Source organism: Prunus mume, linkage group LG7 (assembly GCF_029339155.1).
Source record: "Prunus mume cultivar Tortuosa linkage group LG7, ASM2933915v1, whole genome shotgun sequence".
Lineage (NCBI taxonomy): Eukaryota > Viridiplantae > Streptophyta > Magnoliopsida > Rosales > Rosaceae > Prunus > Prunus mume.
The window spans coordinates 9,521,935-9,543,095 of record NC_142704.1 but is presented as its reverse complement, the minus strand read 5'-3'; the positions used below and the strand labels follow the sequence as shown (position 1 = coordinate 9,543,095).

Genomic DNA, 21,161 nt, shown 5'->3' with positions numbered 1-21,161 from the left:
GCCAAATATCGTGTTTTCCTAAAAAGCATTCTCCATTGAAATTGTGGTGTAACATGAACTTACATAAGCCATGCATGCCGGTAAACAAAAAAAGATAGGACAATAATTGCCAAACAAAATCGTTGGGTGCATTCATAATTAACATTGTAGCTATTGCAACCACCATAACTTTCCTGAGTTAATGAAGAAAGCCACACAAGCAAGGAAGGTCACTCGTCCGGATGACTTAACTTGATCTTAATCTTGATATCATAACCCAACGACAAGCTCCATTTTTCTTTCAATTCACTTTGATAAACTGCAGCTCGAGCACCATAGTTACCTCTTTGCTTAGGCTTATGTAGTCAACCACAATGGAATGTTTTCTCTCTTAGGGTCCAAAGCTGGAGCAAACACAAAGAACCATGGGGCTCATTTAGTAATCGTCACTAATGACCGATGAGGGTTAAACTTGAATAGTCGGGCCTGTGTAATTTCCCGGGCGCATATAAAGATTATCTGGTACTGTCTCAGCAAGCCATGCATACTCCTCTTCTTTACCATCCTCTATCTTAATTCCATTACCAGTAGCTACAGTGTTTAGCAGACAACTATAATTATCAGTTTTCATCTTTTTCTTTCCTTGTAATGCGAACAAGTTCACGAAGGAAAGAAAACTCTAACTAGAAACCAAAGTTACTTACCAAAGGCAGTATACGGGTAATCACGGTAGTAGGTACATTTTCTGCCTGCATCTTCTCTGTAAGGGGGAGTGAGAATGTCAAGGACAGCACAAGGAGTGACTGCAGTAAAATAATGCAGATTCCCCCCATTCCTTGGATACAAAACTGATGTCCACATGGCGCTGTTAAAACCTTGTCAACTGCCAGCTTTGCCAATCTCACTGTATTGGATGGAAACTTCATCAGTTCTCCCATATTTTAACCCTCAAAATATGAAAATTATGAGCATAGAACATGGGCCAATTCATAAGGGCATGACTCTTACGACCTCTCTGGTAGTATCTCACTCATGAATCTAGCTTTTTAAAATCACTAAAATGGCCTTTTTTATTGGACTAAATGATATAATCATCTGAATAATTTCATTACCTACAATATTTTCTTAATAATTAAAGAACAGAAAAGATAGTAGAAACTTTTATCATAAAATAAACACTAAGAAAAAAAATCTTTGAACAGTGTGAGTGAAGCCCAAGAAACTACAGGAACAGCAATATGAAGTGTAACTGTGCCATTTACAAGCTGAAAACTACATGAAAAACCAGACCTGGAAAGTAATTTGGTCCCTTGCGTTCCTGGGCAGGCTCGACCCAATCATAAGCTCTCACATGCAAAGAGCCATAGAGAACTTTACTAAAAACAGTCATCCCAGGATGGTCATGAAGTGGAATGACTGAGGAGGTAGGAAAACAGAATATACACATCTGCATTAAATCATTTACTTAATCCGTGAGTATAAATTTCAGAGAGCTTTGAATGTAACAACAATCTAAATTCCTTTTTGACTGATAAATTATAAGAATGGTGGTCCCAATGGTCATGTTATGGAGAATTACAACAAATAGATTCTTTTCATCAATGAAAAGACACAAATGAAAATAATGTCAAAAATTCATTAAAGGATCCATCTTTTTTTGTTTCTCACGGTACCAAATACTGTAAATAAGAAACTCGAAGGAAAACATAAATAGAATTTTGATTTGGGAATGGAACAGAGAAGATGGTAGAGCTAACTGTAAAAGTATATTTCTTTTTTGCTAAATGCTTACCGTAAAACTATCACATTCATATATATCGAAGTATGTTATTGGTTGAGCCCATCGAGCAACTCTATTTAGTTGTTCAAGTCCAAAAAATCCGTGGCCTCGATCGTCATCCAGATTTTCCTCTTTAAGACCAACATCAGTTGGAGACATTGTGTCTGTGAATTCCAACCAATATCAGAAAAATAAAGGCAAGATACTGTGACATGGCGTATCCTAACTATAAAAATGATGAATCATATATGAGTATCTTGGTCTTCTAGTTATTAGGAAGGAACTGAAACTGTCATCATTTTTCTTAGTTAAGGCCTCAAGATCTGATATTTCGTGTTTGGACACGTTTTAAGCAGGAATCGATTATTGTGCAAAAAAGACAAATATTATTAACCAAATTTATGCATGTGACAAACAATAGGACAAAAGCAAAGACATCATTATGACTTAACCAATAATGAGACATTCCTCATATAAAAGTTCAACCAAGCCGCTTCCACATACCAGAGGCCATGGAAATCTATATCAGAAGTAGCATTGGTCTCTAGCTATTACTATCAATAAGCAACAAAGCCCTATCAGCCAAGTTTATATCCTCAAGAAAAGGAAAAACCATAAAAACTTGGACACAAATGGCACAAGGGAAAGAAACGTGATTCTTCATCCAACTGGTTTTTCACCTTGACGAGCAATCCGGTAATTAAGTTAGCATTTTGGTGGTAAAGTCTTTCTCTTTAGAGCAAACATCATACTAGAGTAACAATGCATGTTATGAATCTAAACTCACTTTGCAGACAAACCTTAATTGCTTCAAGTTTCACATATTTCATGCTAACCTAGTCCACTGCTAAATTATATGACAATGTAGGATATTCCATTAGAATTTAGAACCAAGACCTAGTAGAGTTACAAAATCAATATATTCTAGCAATTTAACGAAACCCCCTAAATATATCGCTCAATTCTCAATTACACCACCAAAACGAGCAAACTCAATTTGAGTTTCGACATAATTTGCAAAACCAATATGCAAAATTGAGCCAAACTTTGGTTACACACTTCACATATAATATTAATTATATATATTTTTTTAAAGACGAGAGAAATACCCAGAACAGAACAAAGCTTGTTGATTGCTGCAGAAGAAGGGGGAGACCCCGACGGCGTGAACATGTTTTGACAGAGTTCGTAGAGAGCCTGAACTTTGGAGCTCTTCCTGGCCATGCTTGTGGGGCTTCGAAACGCACCAAAATTGGCTCTGTTTTGTAAAAGCATCCGCAACTTATCAGATGCTTTTTGAAATTTCGGAAACATTCTGGTAGCCACCGACAAATTAGAAAAACTAAAAATATTTTTGGAGTGAAAAATTTAGGGCCTGTCTTTCAGTTGTGAGTTCCTCCACCAAAAAAAAACAAATAATTTTAAAAACAAAGAGAAAGACAGGAGACAGATTAAACTTGACGTGGCAAAATGCCGTGGATCCACGTGTCCGCTCTGTTCTCCTAAATATTTCCATTTTCAAAATTCAAGTCCAATTTTCCCAGACTTTTCAAAGTGCGCCATTTTACAGAGCCACTGCGAGAATGGAAGGCAGTGAAAGCGAGGCAGTGTTCGATTCGCTGAACGTTAATCCGCAGCTGTTTATCAACGAGGTCTTCAACCTCGTCGATGATTTGGTCGATGACGCTTGCAATCATTTCCACCAGTAACTCTCTCTTTCTCTTTCTCTCTCTGAAAACCTAATTCAGCAGCTGCTTATGGCATTTTTATTTTTCTGATGATTTCCTCCAGACAAGCATCAACCTCCCTGAAGATCGAGGGCACTGACAGAACCCAAGATTTATCCAAGGTATAAATTTCACTCCTTGCTCTCTTTTTTCTTGTTTTGCCTAATTTGTTAGCATTTCAATTCATTCCATAATTTGAGGGCTTGTTCCGTTATACAAAATTCTCGAATTGATGTGTTTGTGAACGCATTCTTTCTTTTGGGTGTTGGTCCATGTTATTAGTAAACTTGAATTTTAGTCCATGTTATTAGTAAACTTGAATTTTAGCTTTTTTAAACTTTGAATTCTCTTGGTGCTTGACACATTGCATCGGATGATTTTGATAAGGTCAAATGAAACAAACACATTTCACCATGGATTTAAACAGAATTGGTTGAGGATTATATTTCCCTCGTTCTAACTAATAGAAGGTGCAATCTTTGAAAAAAAAATCTTATTGGGTCTGGTCAGTTATTTATCTGTTTTTCTCTGTAGGGTATTAATGTTATCCGTAAAAAGGTTCAATCAGATATTGATAAGCGGCTAGCTATGTGGGAGCAGCACTGCCATAACCACTTTTTTCAAGTTCCTGAGGGGTTCATGCTGCCCAAAAGTGTAGGGCTTTTTTTTCTTCACTTATTTGATGCTTTCAAGTCAGTTTTATCCACACTCCTATTGTGAGAGAGAAAATAATTGGTTTATAGGAATTGCAATGTGGAGTGTGTACATTGGAAGTAATACTTTTCCATTCCATAAACCTTGTATAATTCAATAACTAAAGAAAATTGCTTTCTAGGATGAATCACCTGTCGACACTTCTATATGTCAAAATGCAATCTGTGACCCAGACTTGGATGCCCAGTTGGATTTATTAAGGAACAACCTTACTAAGGTAATTACTATATACTAGAAGTAGCAAGGATCTCTTGTCTGCATAAAATTGTGATTTCTTTCATTTCCAGATTGACATCTATTTTAACAAAATACGTTTACAGGTTGGTCAGGAGTCTGCTGCGCTGAACCGAGAGCTCCAATCATTAGAACAACAGTCTGCTTCTAACGATCATATTTCTGCCCTCAATGAGATTTCGCTACTATATGACCAAAACTCTTATCATGAGATGTTCCAAGGTAACTAACTAAATGCTCCTGCCAAATATGTTCAAACTTAGTGTGCTTTAGCATCCGTTTTAACTCATAATACTAAAATACATGGATTTAGCTTTATGAAGGTTTTTCTTCTAATATATTGGGTGATTAGACCTTGTTCTTAACTACTTCTGATGTTAAACCTCAACTCAAGGCATAGATGTCTTATAGTTTTTTAGTCTGTCCTGTACTTTTAGTAACTTTCTGGCTGCTAGATCCCTGAAAGTGACAAAGTTACAATCATATTTGTTCTGCAGGAAAACTTGTATTTAGTAATCTGCTACTTTTACCATTTCTTGTTTCAAGACTACTAAATGGGAAAATCCATACATTTACGCGTTCAAGTTGTGTTTGTATTAACTTTTTGGATCTTGAGTTTCTGTTGCTGTATCTTAAAAGACGAAAAGTTTTAGTAGATTTTTGTTTTATACAGAGATGATGAAGACAGCATCAGAACTTCGGACAAAAATAGGAAAACTGAAGACCAGAAAGATAGAAGAAACTGAACACAATAAAGCAGATAAGATTTACAACCCACACAGAGATCCATCTATGATGGGTATTGGCAAAGGTAATAGCTATGGAGTATTTATGTTCAACTTTTGGTCTTGCAATTCAAACTTATTTTAGGATGTTGGATTTCCTTGTTTGGTTACAAGATATTCTATTTTGCAGGCTTCTCTGGTGCGAAGTTGGAAGATCTTCAAGAAGTTTTAGTCCATTTGAAAAACAGGTGAACTTGCTGTACACTCTATTTTGCAGGCTTCTCTGATGCGGAGTTGGAAGATCTTCAAGAATTTTAAGCCAATATAAAAAACATGTAAAATTTATGTATGATTTCGTCACTCTTATAGTACACAAGTCATGCCTTAGGGCAGTTGTAAGTCTTTCCCCACTTTTCCATGAAATTGGAATGTATTGTTTATGTTTGAGGTGTAATCGCCTATCGTATATTATAGCCTGTACTACATGATATTCCATTGATTTTAAGGCAATGGTGCTTTTCTGGCAATGCATTGATTAAATTACTTTTAAATTTTTTTCTTTTTTAGAAATGGCTTGTTTCTTAATAGAGAGGAAAGGTTCATTGGGTTTGAGTTCCACCTACCCCATTGCATTTCGAATCAATGCATATGTGTTTCAAATTACGACTGATGTGATAAAATTTGAACGTTTCCACGTGTTCAGTAGCATCAATGAAGTTAATGAGATCAATGAGTCATACTACGTGGGATCTCCAGTTGTGGATTTTGTTGTTTATAGGATAACCCAAAACCAAAGTTCAAAGACACAACAAAACAAAGCAATGCCAACTATATGTTAAATAACAATTGTTGCCTTGCCTATTTAGAGATTTACAAACAGCTTGATAATAGAAATTGTGCTTTTTTTTTTTTTTTTGGGGTTTTGGGTGAAGCAAAGTTGAGGTTCTGAATTATGTTATGTTATGTTATGCTCTTTCTATATGGTGTGATATGATATTAATCACAAATAACCACAACCACCTGAGTCGTGACAACCATGATCACTTGAGTCATGCAATCTCTAGGTACAATGAGAAGCTTTGAAAATTTAAAACTTTAAAATGAGATCAAAAGAAGGAAAGCAAACAAAAACAATAGCTTCTATAACATTTAATCACAAAGATACACACAACAAATCTGTTTGCTTAATTTGGTTGCTCATAAGAAACAAGGAAAATCCCAGAAAACTAAAGAATTTGACTTGTTTGATTTGAACAACACCAACTACCCAACTTATCAACCATTACTGCTTAGGAAATTAATGTCCATTTATTATTTACTTTACAAAGAAAAAGGAAAGGAAATATTTTTGTTGAAATTGGACATAGCATACATAAATGAAAGAATCAAGAATATATTTGCTCGTGGTAGAGTTTGAGCCTAAGTAAGAAACTCCTTGGTGCCCAAGCCAATGCCTAGTATAGAGAGGGAATCTATAATTCATTGGAACAAACAAACTGAAAGAGACTAGTCCTCCTCTCCCTTCAAACAAATTACTGAAATTCATTGTAACTTAAAAAAAAACTCAATACACTCTCTCTGAGCAGAGAACGCAGAGAGCAGAGAGAGAAGCTTAGCTTTGCTTTGAGATGAAGAAACCAGTGCCAGTGTATTACACCACCTCCGTCCTCCTAAAAGTATGCAGAAGTAATCATGTCATCGGAAAAGCCAATATTCCTCCTCATTCTCCCCCTCAAATTCAACTTCTAACTCCAACAACTCTTGTTGGTCCTCCATTGCTTAGCAGATTAACGACTAATAACTATAAGGATAGTTCCAACAAGAAACCTATCCCTAACCCTTGCTTCCATCTGTTTTTCAACATCAAACCACCTGCATACTAGAGGGGCATACCCCAATTTTCGGATGACTATCTCCGAGCAAGCTGCTGCCGCATGCATGGTCTTCACAACCTCCTCACCACACTCAAGCTCATCTTCAATCTACGTCGCCGACGTGGTAAATTTGACGATCAAGCCTTTTACACGGTGTCGTACTGGCTTTACCAATATTCACCCCAAGACCCTTGCCTGCAATGTTGCTGCTATTGCTGCCTCCTTTGGCATTTTCGCCAATCTTCTCCAGATCTGTACCTCACTTTACAAGGAAAAGACCAATTGCCTCCTCGTTACTACCCACCGATCACACAAGGCATCGGGGGTTCGTATTTAGACGAGGAGGAGGAGGTAAAGATCTTGTCCATGGCAAAAAAGGCTGTTGAGAGGTACCACTTGACCCTAATTATCGCATCTTACACGCGCCGTCTCGATATTTACGCTTTCGCCTCACGTCGAGATTGAGCTTGAAAAATCATAGGATTGCTAGTTTTGATGAGCCTAAGTGCTTGGAGATAACCATGGCGGCTGATTTTTTCCCTCACATCGACTCCTCTTACGATTAGGCTACTCTGCTCTGCGAGAGCATTGCAAAAGGTTTTCCCGGGAGAAGTAGAATCGGAGGAGGCCGACGATGATTATGCGTCTGAGTCAGGAAGTAGTTATGGAATGAAGGTTTTGGTGCCATTGAACAAAGCCTTGGCCACCCCGACTTATACCGGTGGCAACAAATGGGTTTATGATCCGGGTTTCAAGCCGAGCCCTGCGCGGTTGAGACTTATTTGGAGGACGTCAACAAAGCCGGCAAGTCCAAGATTAAGGCGATGCTTTGCTTCTAAATGAGATCATAGGCTATCTTAAGAGAAGGATGGATAATGAAGATGACAACGTGCATGATCTAATGGCTACAGCTGATCTTTAGTGGAAGACCATGGTGGAGGACATCTACTTAAAGCAAGGCAAGTTTAAAAAGTGTTTGGTTGTATGTGATGTCGGGTCAAACAACGAAGTGTCGGTGGGTTTGGGGCTTCTACTGTCTCAACAGAGTGAAGAACCATGGAATGGAAAGGTGAGCCTTACAGTGAGAACCTCGGCTGGTTTCCATACAAGGTGCAATGATCTTAAGTCCAAGTACGAGTTTATGACAACAAAACTAGGCCCTTGGGATGTTGAGGTTAATTTTGAAAAGGTGTTTGATTTGATCCTAAAAGTGGCTGTGGATGATAATTTGAAGCCGGAGCAGATGATCGACAGGGTGTATGTGTTCACTCCCTCTAGGGGGCCTATAATATATGGGAGACTAAGTGATTTTGAGGCAATGCAAAGAAAGTTTAAGGAGAATGAATATGGGGATGTGGATGCCACATATTGTGTATTGGAATATCAGGGCACACATGTCTATGCTGGGGATGCCTAATGCACAACAAGGCTTAGGCTTCACCATGTTGAGTGGCTTCATCAACAACAATTTGATCAAATTCTTCCTAGACAATGGTGGGGATTTTGGCCCCGAACATGCCATGGAAGTTGCCATTTCTAGCCAAGACTATCAGAATCTAGTTATAGTGGAGTGATCAATTTCATCATCATGTGATGAAATTGTTTACTTGTCTTAGTTAAATTGTTTCCTATATGGATGATTGATTGAGTAGTTACTTACTAGTTAGTGACGTTGATCAAGTTGTCTTAGTTTAAACTGATAATTTCTTTCTAGTTTGGCAATGCAATGTTGCTGTAATATTAATTACTTTAATATCCAACAAACCTATTTTAGGTCTCGTCATTTTATTATTCGCTAGCCATTGGTCATTCCTGTAAGAAGCGCTTCACACTCAATCCTAGTGGAACACAAACTCATGTGCAAAAGTAGAAATCATAATCAAACTCTGCTAGTAACTCATAAAGGTGTAAAACATATTAAACAAGAGTTGTAGCAATCCTACAAGTTTATATCATAATAATACAATATATGAACATGTTGTAAAGCTAACAAAACCAATCCATATGTGTTTCACAAGACAATTCTCACCTTAGTCTTTCACATAAAAAATTGTAATTTGCTTATGACATTGTACATAATTAAACATAGGACTGTATGTATGTCTGCAGTGACATGCATAAGCAAATGTTGAGCACGACGCAACTGGAAAACTGTTGAAATTTGATCCACAAACAAAAGCAGTAACAATGTTGTTAAGATGACTTCCTTTGCCGCTAGGGACGATAGTTAGTAAGGACGGTTTATTTGTCCTTGTTTCTAAATGCACTTTACAACAAAGAATCCAAAAGTTTTGGCTCACAGGTCCAAAAGCTAACACATTCAGAAATTATTTACCATATTGTGGGATATTCGGTTAACATAAGAAGGAGAAGGAGCAGCAATATCAACAACACATCATCATCATCATCATGAGATTTTTGGGTGGCCGCGAATTGTCGATATAGATATGCTTATTCGTCATTCATGTCCACCTACCCCATTGCATTTCGAATCAATGCATCTGGGCTTCAAATTACTACTGATGTGATAAAATTTGAACTTTTCCACTCGTTCAGTAGCATCAGTGAAGTTAATGAGATTAATGAGTCGTACTACGTAGGATCTCCAGTTGTGGACAATAACATCTATAACATTTAATCACAAAGAAACACACAACAAACCCATTTTCTTAATTTGGTTGCTCATAAGAAACAAGGAAAAGAATTAATGTTGTATCACATGGTATCCCAGAAAACTAAAGAATTTGACTTGGTTGACTTGAACAACACCAACTATCCAACTTATCAACCATTACTGCTTAGGAAATTAATGTCCATTTATTATTTACTCTTCTTACTTAGGTAGTTGAATTGAATCAATTGTAAACTTTACAAAGAAAAAGGAGAGGAAATATTTTTGTTGAAATTGGACATAGCGTACATAAATGAAAGAATCCAAAAGGGTTTTTGCTCGTGGTAGAGGTGAGGCCCAAGTAGGAAACTCTTTCATGCCCAAGCCAATGCTCAACAGAGAGAGGAAAGAGGAAAGATGAGAGAGGAGAAAGAAGAAAGGAGAGATGGAATCTATAATTCATTGGAACAAACAAACTGAAAGAGACCGTTTCTTGTTAAGAAATTATATATAAAGACTTGCACCTAGAAACTTATATCACCAATACATACTACATACCAATAGTCTTTATTACTTAAAAAACATTTATAAAAAAAAACATAAAACACTACTTAGCATTTCTAATAAGCAAATAGTTTTAAGGCTTTTTTTTTTTTAAACTCATAGTTGGTGCTTCTCTCTCCCTTCCACACTCATTCCACAGCTCTCAGTTACTACTTCCTTTTCCAATCAATGTCTGCCGGCTCATATCCACCTTCTTTCGCTGCATATCCTGGCTCTGCCTTTTACCCTTTTCTGGTTCTTTCTACAAAAGTCAAAAATAGAACTTTAGAACTCATTTACTAGATGGTCAAGTCCTCTCAGAAACAGAGACCCCAAGATGGCACTAAGTGTATTTTAACGACAACAAAAACTCATTTACTAGATGGTTGTAACGCTCACGTCATACCAGTTCCTTACTTCCTTCATTTTGAGGCCCACACGGTCGGCCATTTTCTCAACTTTCTTCAGCTTTTCACCCTGAAGTAAATTAATCTCGTAAACCACGTTGGTGCTGTTGGCCACTTGCCCTCATCCTCAGCTTCACAACTACTTCCATGTCCGTAAACACGTAATCTATACTCCTGGATGTAAACATCAGTAATCTATTTGAGGTCTTCTTCAACCTTTTTCAAAGTATAGTTATAATGATTCTCTAACTTCTTATCAATGCAATTGCCAAGCTTACGAATCATGGACTCTCCACATCTGACATCTGTGGAGATTGAGAAACACAAACAAACAACAATGTGTTAGAAGAACAAAAATATAATTATAAAAATAATATAAGAAAATAATAAAGAAACCTTTGTTTGGTTAGAGGGAAGCAGAACAAAGCTATTGGTTTGGTTTCTGAAAGCAGAGAATCATGAGTCTTTATACACAAATGGAGGCACCTTGTCACTCTCATTGTAATTAATGAATTAGATAGCATTTTAGGTTTGCTTTGCAGGGAGGTGAGCAGAGAAATCAGACTTTCAATTATGAATTTTAAATTGGGTTATGCATCTAACTTGTAGTCTATCTCAGTTTGCCAAAATTGAGTATGAGTTTGGGTTTATGAGCCTCTTTGCAGGTGGATTGTAGAGGTTATTTGCAGTGAAGTCGACTTGCGGAGAAGAGAAGAAAAGGTCGCTGGGTGAAAAGCGAAAAAGTCGAAACAACCTCAAACCTCAGTTTCATTTTGTGAGACAAGTTTAGTTTATATTAGGGGTAGTTTTGGTTTTTTGCGCGTCAGCTTTCAAAGTTGTTTTAAATTTTGGGCTGTAAAGTCCAACAAATGCAGCCCAATCAAAAGGACTGGACCTCAAAGCATAAAACAACGTCGAGATTTTCTTTTCTCGTGTTCTTAGGAAAACTGAATTCAATATAAAATGCTTCCACAATTTGTGTACTTTAGATCTGATCCTAAATTCCTAATTTGGTTGTCTCCAAGGCTTAATTTTGCGATCAATCACTAATTTTAGGACGTTAAATTTTGGAAATAATTCAAAGAGACATTGATATATATAGTAGTCAGTAGCCCTTTGTATTATTATAGCTACCTTTTCAACAAACAAATAGATGCATGATGTTTGGGAAGTTCTACTCATTTGTTTTATGGGTGAAAAAAAGAGAGAAAGGAAATTCATAACTTCTTTTCCACCCTCATCAATTACTTATATGCATGACTTCACAACTAACGATTGCTGCCCAAAGTTGAACTTTTTATAAACATTCATCAAGTTAGGGACCTTTTTAATTTTATAAACGATCATTAAGTTGCTATTCTACGTACCTCTTCATCAAACAAATGTGAACAAATGATCAAAACTCCATACATCCTATCGTGGCCATCACAAGCCGGCGGTCCGATGTCCCTTTCCTTTGGCGAATATGGTGGATGACCTTAATGTGGGCACTTCTGATGGTATAATTCTCAAATATGAAGGTAAATGACCATAATGCTAGTTTTGTAGATTTTGGACAAGACTATCAAATCTAGTTATAATAGACTGATCAATTTCATTATCATTAGTTGTCTTTGTTTACTAGTTAGTGATAGTGATCAAGTTGCCTTAGTTTAAACTAGTCATTTCTTTCTAGTTTGCCTTTGTTTTACTGATCCTGATCCTCTTTTTTTAATTACTGTAGACGTCCTCGAACTATGGCCACTTTTGCAATTGGGTCCGTGAACATTTTTTTTAGGCAATTACATCCGTTAACTCGATAAACAGTTGCAATTAAGTCGTGCCGTCCAAATCTATCAATTTGTCCGTCAAAATTGAGGGTAAAAGCATCCTTTTATTTAGCATGGATGAACTGCTCATTCTTCCAGAATTATTTATTGTGCTGGAGAAAAGGTAAATTTAAAACAAAAATAATAATAACAAGAACAAATATATCTTAAAGAATAAAATAACAAAAAATTCAAAAAAATAAAACCTAGAACAAGAACAGTCGCACCAAACCCAGAAAAAGGCACCCCCATCTCATCTTCCTCAACCCCCATCCCAACCTCCCCTTCCCCATACCCACCTCCGATGCTCAGCGACGGCGGAAACCGGTGCACCCTGCCCACCCGATGACTGCCACAGCAACTGCGACTCCTCGTCCTCCGTCGTTGACTACGGCGATGATTGCGTCATGACGTCGTCGTTTCGGAGTCTCTCCTTTGTCGTTCGATCTCAACCTGTCGCTGCCCCCGATGATGGACGACCTCGATTTATTCAAATTCGGTGAGGTTTGTGGGTCCGATCGCACCTGAAATCAGCCAATGCAAGCTCCTGACGTTCGTCGATCTCAGCCGAAACGAGCTCGTCGGCGAGATTCGGAAGGAGATTACAGGCATGCGGATATTGAATTACCTCAACCTCTCGAGAAACCATCTGGTGGGTAGCATCCCTTCGTCCATATCCACAATGCAAAGCTTGACATCTGTAGACTTTTTCTATAACAATCTTTCGGGTTTGGTTCCGGGTACTGGTCAGTTCAGTTACTTCAATTACACTTCCTTTCTGGGCAATCCTGATCTTTGCGGTCCATATTTGGTTCTGTGCAAAGATGGGGTTGCCAATGGCACCCACCAACCACATGTCAAAGGGTCCCTTACTGCTTCTCTGAAGCTATTGCTTGTTATTGGTTTGCTTTTGTGCTCCATCATATTCGCTGTTGCTGCAATCATCAAAGCCCGGTCTTTGAAGAAAGCGAGCGAGTCCCGGGCTTGGAAATCGAGATGAGGTTGAATGTTCAAACTAATATCAAGCAAATAAGATGCAAAGCTATAGCAACTATTGAAATCCTAATAATAATACAAATTTACAGAGAAACTACCCAAATAATAATAGAAACTTACTATGGGTAGCGGCTCACGTTTGCAAGAGAGAACCAACTTCTAGTTGGTGACCGTGTCGTTTTCAAGGTCCTTCCCTCCACTATGGTGCTGGTTGGCGTTTATCGCCACAACCCAGCTACCTCACTGTGCTTCCTCCGGTGTTCGTCCACATGAGGCCCACTAGCAGAGACCAAGATCTGCCGTAGGTATAAATCCACTCCTTACTCTTTTCTTTCCATTTTCCTTTTTTTTTCTCTCTTCATTTTTGTTGTTGTTGTGGAATGATATCTTACATAGGTGGTACAGAAGCTTCATAATTTGGAGTTCCAAGGAAGAGAGGACAGTATTAGGAAATGAAATGGTGTTATTGACGCAAAGAATATCTGGATTGAGAAATCTAAAGCCAATGAGGTAAAGCAGGTGTTCTTCACGTTTCCAATTTGAAACTGAGCAGATTTTTGGGGTTTTAATGCCTCTTCACTTACATATATATTTTTGTTGACTTAGATGCATTTCTGCTTTCCATGTAGGGTAAAGATATTTATGTTGCCCTTCCAATACCTATAAATGATGCCATGCAAATGGAGACAGAAGCTGGCGGAGCCCAAGTTCAATCAGAGGTATAAATCCACTCATTTCTCATTTCTCTTTTCTTTCCATTTTCCCTTTTGTTTTTCTTTTCATTTATTGATAGTGTAATAATATCTTACATAGGTGGTACAAAAGCTTAACGATGAGATAAAGCTTCGTAATGAGGAGTGGGAAGCGAAGGATGAACTATAAGGAAACTAAGAAATGAAAGATTGTTATCGGAGCAAAGGATATCTGGATTTGTGAAAACTCAAGCCGATAAGGTAATGCCTTTGGGCTTTGTTTTCTTCAAAACGCTTTTTTTTCTTCTATGTTTATGGTACCCAATGGAGAAATCAAATATCTCAGTGAGTGTTTGTTGAAAATTTGGATCTGCCCGTTGGGTCCCACTCTAACAACAAATCGTCCCACTTTACCACCCGCCCAATCCGTCAAGTGTGGGGTTTTATCACAAAAAGGCCTCGGTATTAGTTAGAGTGTGGTAATTCTATTTAAACCCATTTGTTTTCTTTCACCCCACCGATGTGGGATTCCAACACTCCTCACGTGTAATCACACGTGAAGATCCACACATCGGCAATTGAAACTCAGGTCGGCTCTTATTGGGCCCACTTGTTTTCAATGGAACTCAGTCGGCTCTTTTCAAGCCGTTGGCATTTTAAGAGTCCGACTTGTTTCCTTTTTTTTTTTTTAATTTTTATTTTTATGACAAGCGTCGTTAGCTTGATACAGCTCGATACCATGTTGAAAATTTGGATCTGCAGTTAGCTTGTAGATAAAGCAAGCATGTTTTGCTTGATGGAAGCCCAAGAGAACATGCCCAGAGCCTAGTGTGAAGGCATATCTGAGGTGCTCCTCATATCATCCTCCTCCCAGATCACTGTCACAATACCCAATTAGAGTATTTTCCTTTGCAAACTCAATTCCAAAATCTAATGTGCCTTGTATGTATCTCACCCTTTTAGAGTTCCCATGTGTTTCTTTGAGGATTGTGCATAAACCTAGCAAGCAAGCTAGATGCAAACATGACATCTGGTCTTGTGTGCGATTAGATAAGCAGACTCTACAATGCAATTCATTTTCATCTGCTTCACTTCCATCTTCTCTACACAATTTCTCATTTACCACTAATGGAATTTGACTTGCAGTCTCTCATTCCAAACTTCTCAAGAATTTTCATGGCATATTTCTTTTGATGAATGAAAATATGCTTATCGAGTTTGTTCCACTCTCATGCCAAGAAAATGGTGCAACATACCCAAGTCTGTCATCTCATAGTGTTGCATCATATCTTGTTTAAACTCTTCAAGTATTTTAGAGAGCTTCAGTATATATAATGTCATTTACATAGAGTGAGACAATGATAATACGAGGTGTCACTTGTTTTGATATAGAGTAGCTTCACTTAAGCTCTTCTTAAAACCTGCAGTGTTGAAATAGGCATCTATTTCATCATACCCAGGCCCTTGGGGCTTGTTTGATCCATATAGAGCCTTGTTCAACCTATACACCTTGGTTTCCTTGCTCTCTTGTACATATCCTTGAGGTTGTTCAACATAAACTTCCTCCTTTAGAATGCCATTGAGAAAGGCAGACTTCACATCCAGTTGAAATAGGTTCCATTCCTTTTGTGCTTTGCAAGAGCAATCAAAGTCCTAATGGTGTCTAGCCTTGCCACAGGGGCAAAAGTCTCATTGTAATCAATACGGGCTTTTGTGAGTAGCCTATAGCCACTAAACGAGCCTTGTTTTTCTGCACAGTACCATCTAGGTTCAGTTTAGTCTTGTAGACCACTTAACACCAATCACGGGTTTAGCAAATGGTCTCTCGACAAGTTCCCAAGTGTCATTTTTTCTATCATTTCGATTCAGCTTCCATTGCCTTTCTCCATGACTCATCTTGAGTTGCATCTTCATAATTTTCAAGTTCCACAATACACACATTACATTCAGCCATGATTTCACTTACACTTCTCCATTTCTTTGGTGTGTGATCAAAGAAATGAGAACTTTCACCATGCCTTCATCTTGCAGTGGTATCTTCAACTATTTGAGTTTGTGTATCAAACTTTGACTTAGTTCAGCTCGTAATGTGACTTCTTCATTCATTTGCGATGATGTATCCAAGCTTTGACTTGGTTCACGACTTTGATTCTCGGCAAAGGACTACCATCTCTTCTTCATTTGTATTTTCCCACTTCCATAAGCCATTTTCATCAAATTGCACATCTCGACAGAATTATCTTCCTAGTACTTGGATCAAACAGCCTATATCCCTTTTCACAGAGACCATAGCCTACAAAAATACACTTGTGATTGTTTTCTTCAAACTTATGCCTCAATCTTGAAGGAATAAGCACATGACAAGGTGATCAAATATTTTTAAATGGGCAATTCTGGTTTTTGATAACTTCAAATGGTGTTATCTTGTTAAGAGCCTTGGTAGGACATCTATTTAGCAAATCTTTGTATTTCGCCCAAAACTCATAGGAACACCTTTCTCATGCAACATGGACTTGGCCATTTCCCTCTTATCTGTTCTTCCTCTCGGCCACTCCATTTTGCTGTGGAGAATATGCCATAGTTAGCTGCCTTTGAATACAGATTCCTCACAAAACTTGTTGAATTCTCCGGATAGAAACTCTCCACTGTCACTTCTCAAGCCTTTTATCTTATACCCACTTTGCAGCTCGGTCATAGCTTTGAATTTTCTAAAACATTCCAATGCACTTGACTTATTTACGATGAAGTACACTCATGACATTCTAGTAAAATCATCTGTAAGCAGTAGAAAGTACTGTTTCGGATAATGATTCTGTTTTCATTGGTCCACAGATAAACCAATTTCAAAGGGTTTGAAGCTCTCAAGTGGATTCCAAAGGAAAGAATCCTATCATGTTTTCAAGCATACAAACACATCACGACTTGCTCCAAGTGAGGTAAGCCATGAACCATCCCTTGATTCTCAAGCAATTTTATACTTCTTTCATTTAAATGCCTAGCCTTTTATGCCATGCAAGCAATGGGTGACACTTGCTTTTAGAACCAACTCACTATCATTGTCAATGGAAAGCATCATTATTTGTCATCTGCACCTTCACAATCAGATTTTCTAGTGACTGATTGTCATAAACACTCACCTCATTTCCTCCAAACACAAGGTGATAGCCATGTTCCATCATTTGCCCAACACTAAGCAGATTTTCTTCAAGGCCAGGTACAAGCATTACTTCATGAATGTGCTTCTTGCCTAACTTAGTTTTATCACCAAAATCCCTTTTCCAGCAACTGGGACCACTTCTCCAGTTCCCATCTTTACCTTAGAGCTCAAATTCCTTTGAATATTGACCAAAAGTCCCTCATCTCTGTCATGTGGTTACTACAACCACAATATACCAAGAGTGATTTACCTTTACATCAGTTGCAGCATTACACATATAAAACACTCTTGGTATATTGGCGGTGGTTGTAGTAACCACATGACAGAGATGAGGGACTTTGGTCAATATTCAAAGGAATTTGAGTCTAAGGTGAAGATGGGAACTGGAGAAAAAAGGGATTTTGGTGATAAAACTGTTAGGCAAGAAGCACATTCATGAAGTAATGCTGCCTTGAAGAAAATCTTCTAGTGTTGGGCAAATGATGGAACATGGCTATCTTGTGTTTGGAGGAAATGAGGTGAGTGTTTATGACAATCATCACTAGAAAATCTGATTGTGAATGCGATGACAAATAGATGCTTTCATTGACAATGATATGCTGCATGAGTGAGTTATTCTAAAGCAAGTATTACCCATTGCTTGCATGACATAAAAGGCTAGGCATTTAAATGAAAAAGTATAAAATTGCTTGAGAATCAAGGGATGGTTCATGGCTTACCTCACTTGGAGCGAAGTCTTGTATGTGATGGTTGTATGCTTGAAAAAGCGATAGGATTCTTTCCTTTGAATCCACTGAGAGCTTCAAACCCTTTGAATTGGTTCACATCTGTGGACAATGAAAACAGAATCATTATCCTGAAGCAGTACTCTCTTACGATGATTTTACTAGAATGTCGTACTTCATCGAAATAAGTCAAGTGCATTGAATGTTTTAGAAAATTCAAAGCTATGACTGAGCTGCAAAGTGGTATAAGATAAAAGGCTTGAGAAGTGACAGTGGAGAGTTTCTATGAGAATTCAACAGTTTTGTGAGGAATCTGTATTCAAAGGCGGCTAACTATGGCAAAATGGGTGGAGGAAGAACAGACGAGGGAAATGGCTGTCCATGTTGCATGAGAAAGGTGTTCCTATGAGTTTTGGGCAGAAGCTGTAAATACAGCGATCTATTTGCTAAATAGATGTCCTACCAAGGCTCTTAACAAGATAACACCATTTGAAGCTTATGGAAAACCAGAATTGCCCATTTAAAAATATTTGGATCACCTTGTCATGTGCTTATTCCTTCATTGAGGCATAAGTTTGAAGAAAACAACAAGTGTATTTTTGTAGGCTATGGTCTCGTGAAAAGGGATATAGGCTGTTTGATCAAGTACTAGGAAGATAATTCTGTCGAAGATGTGCAATTTGATGAAAATGACTTATGGAAGTGGAAAATACAAATGAAGAAGAGATGGTAGTCCTTTCTTGAGAATCAGCGTGAACCAAGTCAAAGCTTGATACATCACGCAAATGAATGAAGAAGTCACATTACGAGCTGAACAAGTCAAAGCTTGATACACAAACTCAAATAGTTGAAGATACCACTGCAGATGAAGGCATGGTGAAAGTTCTCATTTCTTTGATCACACACCAAAGAAATGGAGAAGTGTAAGTGAAATCATGGCTGAATGTAATGTGTGTATTGTGGAACAAAATTATGAAGATGCAACTCAAGATGAGTCATGGAGAAAGGCAATGGAAGCTGAATGAAATGATAGAAAAAATGACACTTGGGAACTTGTCGAGAGACCATTTGCTAAACCGTGATTGGTGTTAATGGTCTACAAGACTAAATCAACCTAGATGGTACTGTGCAGAAAAACAAGGCTCGTTAGTGGCTATAGGCTACTCACAAAGCCCTGTATTGATTACAATGAGACTTTTTGCCCTGTGGCAAGACTAGACACCATTAGACTTTGATTGCCCTTGCAGACAAAAGGAATGGAACTATTTCAACTGGATGTGAAGTCGCCTTTCTCAATGGCATTCTAAAGGAGGAAGTTTATGTTGAACAACCTCAAGATATGTACAAGAGAGCAAGGAAACCAAGGTGCAGCTGAACAAGGCTCTATATGGACTGAAAAACAAGGGCTGTATGATGAAATAGATGCCTATTTCAACACTGCAGGTTTTAAGAAGAGCTTAAGTGAAGCTACTCTATATCAAAACAAGTGACACCTCGAGTATTATCATTGTCTCACTCTATGTAAATGACATTATATATACTTTGGAAGTTGTCTAAAATGCTTGAAGAGTTTAAACAGATATGATGCAACACTATGAATGACAGACTTGGGTATGTTGCACCATTTTCTTGGCATGGGAGTGGAACAAACTGATAAGCATATTTTCATTCATCAAAAAAATATGCCTTGAAAATTCTTGAGAAGTTTGGAATGAAGACTGCAAGTCAGTGGCAATTCCATTAGTGGTAAATGATAAATTGTGTAGAGAAGATGGAAGTGAGATGAAAATGAATTGCATGATTGTAGGAGTCTCTATCTGCCACAAGACCAGATGTCATGTTTGCATCTAGCTTGCTTGCTAGGTTTATGCACAATCCTCAAAGAAACACATGGAACTGCTAAAAGGGTGAGATACATACAAGGCACATTAGATTTTGGAATTGAGTTTGCAAAGAACTCTAATTGGGTATTGTGAAGTGTTGGAATCCCACATCGGTGGGGTGAAAGAAAACAAATGGGTTTAAATAGAATTACCACACTCTAACTAATACCGAGGCCTTTTTGTGATAAACCCCACACCGGATTAGGCGGGTGGTAAAGTGGGAACGATATCGGTGTTGTTAGAGTGGGACCCAATGGAGAAATCAAATTTCTCAGTGAGTGTTAACTATGCAGATTGATTTTCTAGAGAGAAAATTCAGCAAGAATTAGCTGTTGCTGATTTTTACTCTTGCCATCAAGAACTCGAGGGGTTGTTTGGCACGGCGGACTGTCATAGAATGGACTAAATCCTGAGACTGTCTCGGATTAGCTTAAGCTGGATTAAGTACTTACCTACGTTTGGTTGTCTCCAATGCTTAATTTTGTGATCAATTACTAATTTTAGGACATTAAATTTTGGAAATATTTCAAAGAGACATTGATATATATATATAGTAGTCAATAGCCCTTTGTATTATTATAGCTACCTTTTCAGCAAACAAATAGCTGCATGATGTTTGGGAAGTTATACTCTTGTTTTATGGGTGAAAAAAAAGAGAGGAAATTCATGACTTCTTTTCCTCCCTCATCAATCACTTATATGCATGACTTCACAATTGACGATTGCTGCCCAAAGTTGAACTTTTTATAAACATTCATTAAGGACCTTTTTAATTTTATAAACGATCATTAAGTTGCTATTCTACGTACCTCTTCATCAAACAAATGTGGACATAGGATCAAAACTCCATACATCCTATCGTGGCCATCACAAGTCGGTGGTCTAATGCCCCTTGCCTTTGGCAAATATGGTGGATGACCTTATGTGGGCACTTCTGATGGTATAATTCTCAAATATGAAGGAAAATAACCTAATGCTAGTTTTGTAGATTTTGGACAAGACTATCAAATCTAGTTAGTGTATTGATCAATTTTATCATCATTAGTTGTCTTTGTTTACTAGTTAGTGATAGTTGAAGTTGTCTTGGTTTAAACTGGTCATTTCTTTCTAGTTTGCCCTTGTTTTACTGATCCTGATCCTTTTTTTGTTTTTTTAATGGTAGACTATTTACCAATACCAATAAAATCTAATTGATAGCTTTTAACATTTACCAATACTGGTACTCAAAAATAGGCTTCGACTTGCCCAATAATATGAAAAGGCTCAAAACTAGGCCCTATAACGTGAAACAAATCTAAAAGTCAGC

At 37.7% G+C, this 21,161-nt stretch overlaps 2 protein-coding genes and 1 long non-coding RNA gene across 5 annotated transcripts; 2 read left to right on the top strand and 1 right to left on the bottom strand.

The window, feature by feature from the left end:
- Window positions 1-13: 13 nt before the first annotated feature.
- Window positions 14-3,162, bottom strand: LOC103342241 (plant cysteine oxidase 3). Its single transcript, XM_008245854.2, is given in 6 exon segments — window positions 14-570; window positions 684-833; window positions 836-883; window positions 1,270-1,426; window positions 1,772-1,923; window positions 2,869-3,162. Coding segments are annotated over 6 exon segments (837 nt in total). The 5' UTR covers window positions 3,074-3,162; the 3' UTR covers window positions 14-445.
- A 125-nt stretch (window positions 3,163-3,287) lies between these two features.
- Window positions 3,288-5,710, top strand: MIS12 (minichromosome instability 12 (mis12)-like protein). 3 transcript variants are annotated; one of them, XM_008245856.3, is made up of 7 exons: window positions 3,288-3,464; window positions 3,551-3,608; window positions 4,045-4,140; window positions 4,322-4,417; window positions 4,521-4,656; window positions 5,108-5,245; window positions 5,350-5,710. In XM_008245856.3, the coding sequence occupies exons 1-7, from the start codon at window positions 3,343-3,345 to the stop codon at window positions 5,409-5,411; spliced, it is 708 nt and encodes a 235-aa protein (XP_008244078.2). In that variant the 5' UTR covers window positions 3,288-3,342; the 3' UTR covers window positions 5,412-5,710. The 3 variants fall into 3 exon arrangements, with proteins under 3 accessions (XP_008244078.2, XP_008244077.2, XP_088912060.1); XM_008245855.3 differs by having other exon boundaries at window positions 4,021-4,140; XM_089055934.1 differs by lacking the exon at window positions 4,045-4,140.
- A 6,890-nt stretch (window positions 5,711-12,600) lies between these two features.
- Window positions 12,601-20,434, top strand: LOC103342245 (uncharacterized). The gene is made up of 5 exons (XR_514818.3): window positions 12,601-13,703; window positions 13,795-13,908; window positions 14,028-14,117; window positions 14,212-14,351; window positions 20,149-20,434. It is a non-coding gene; the product is annotated as an uncharacterized LOC103342245 (long non-coding RNA).
- Window positions 20,435-21,161: the final 727 nt, after the last annotated feature.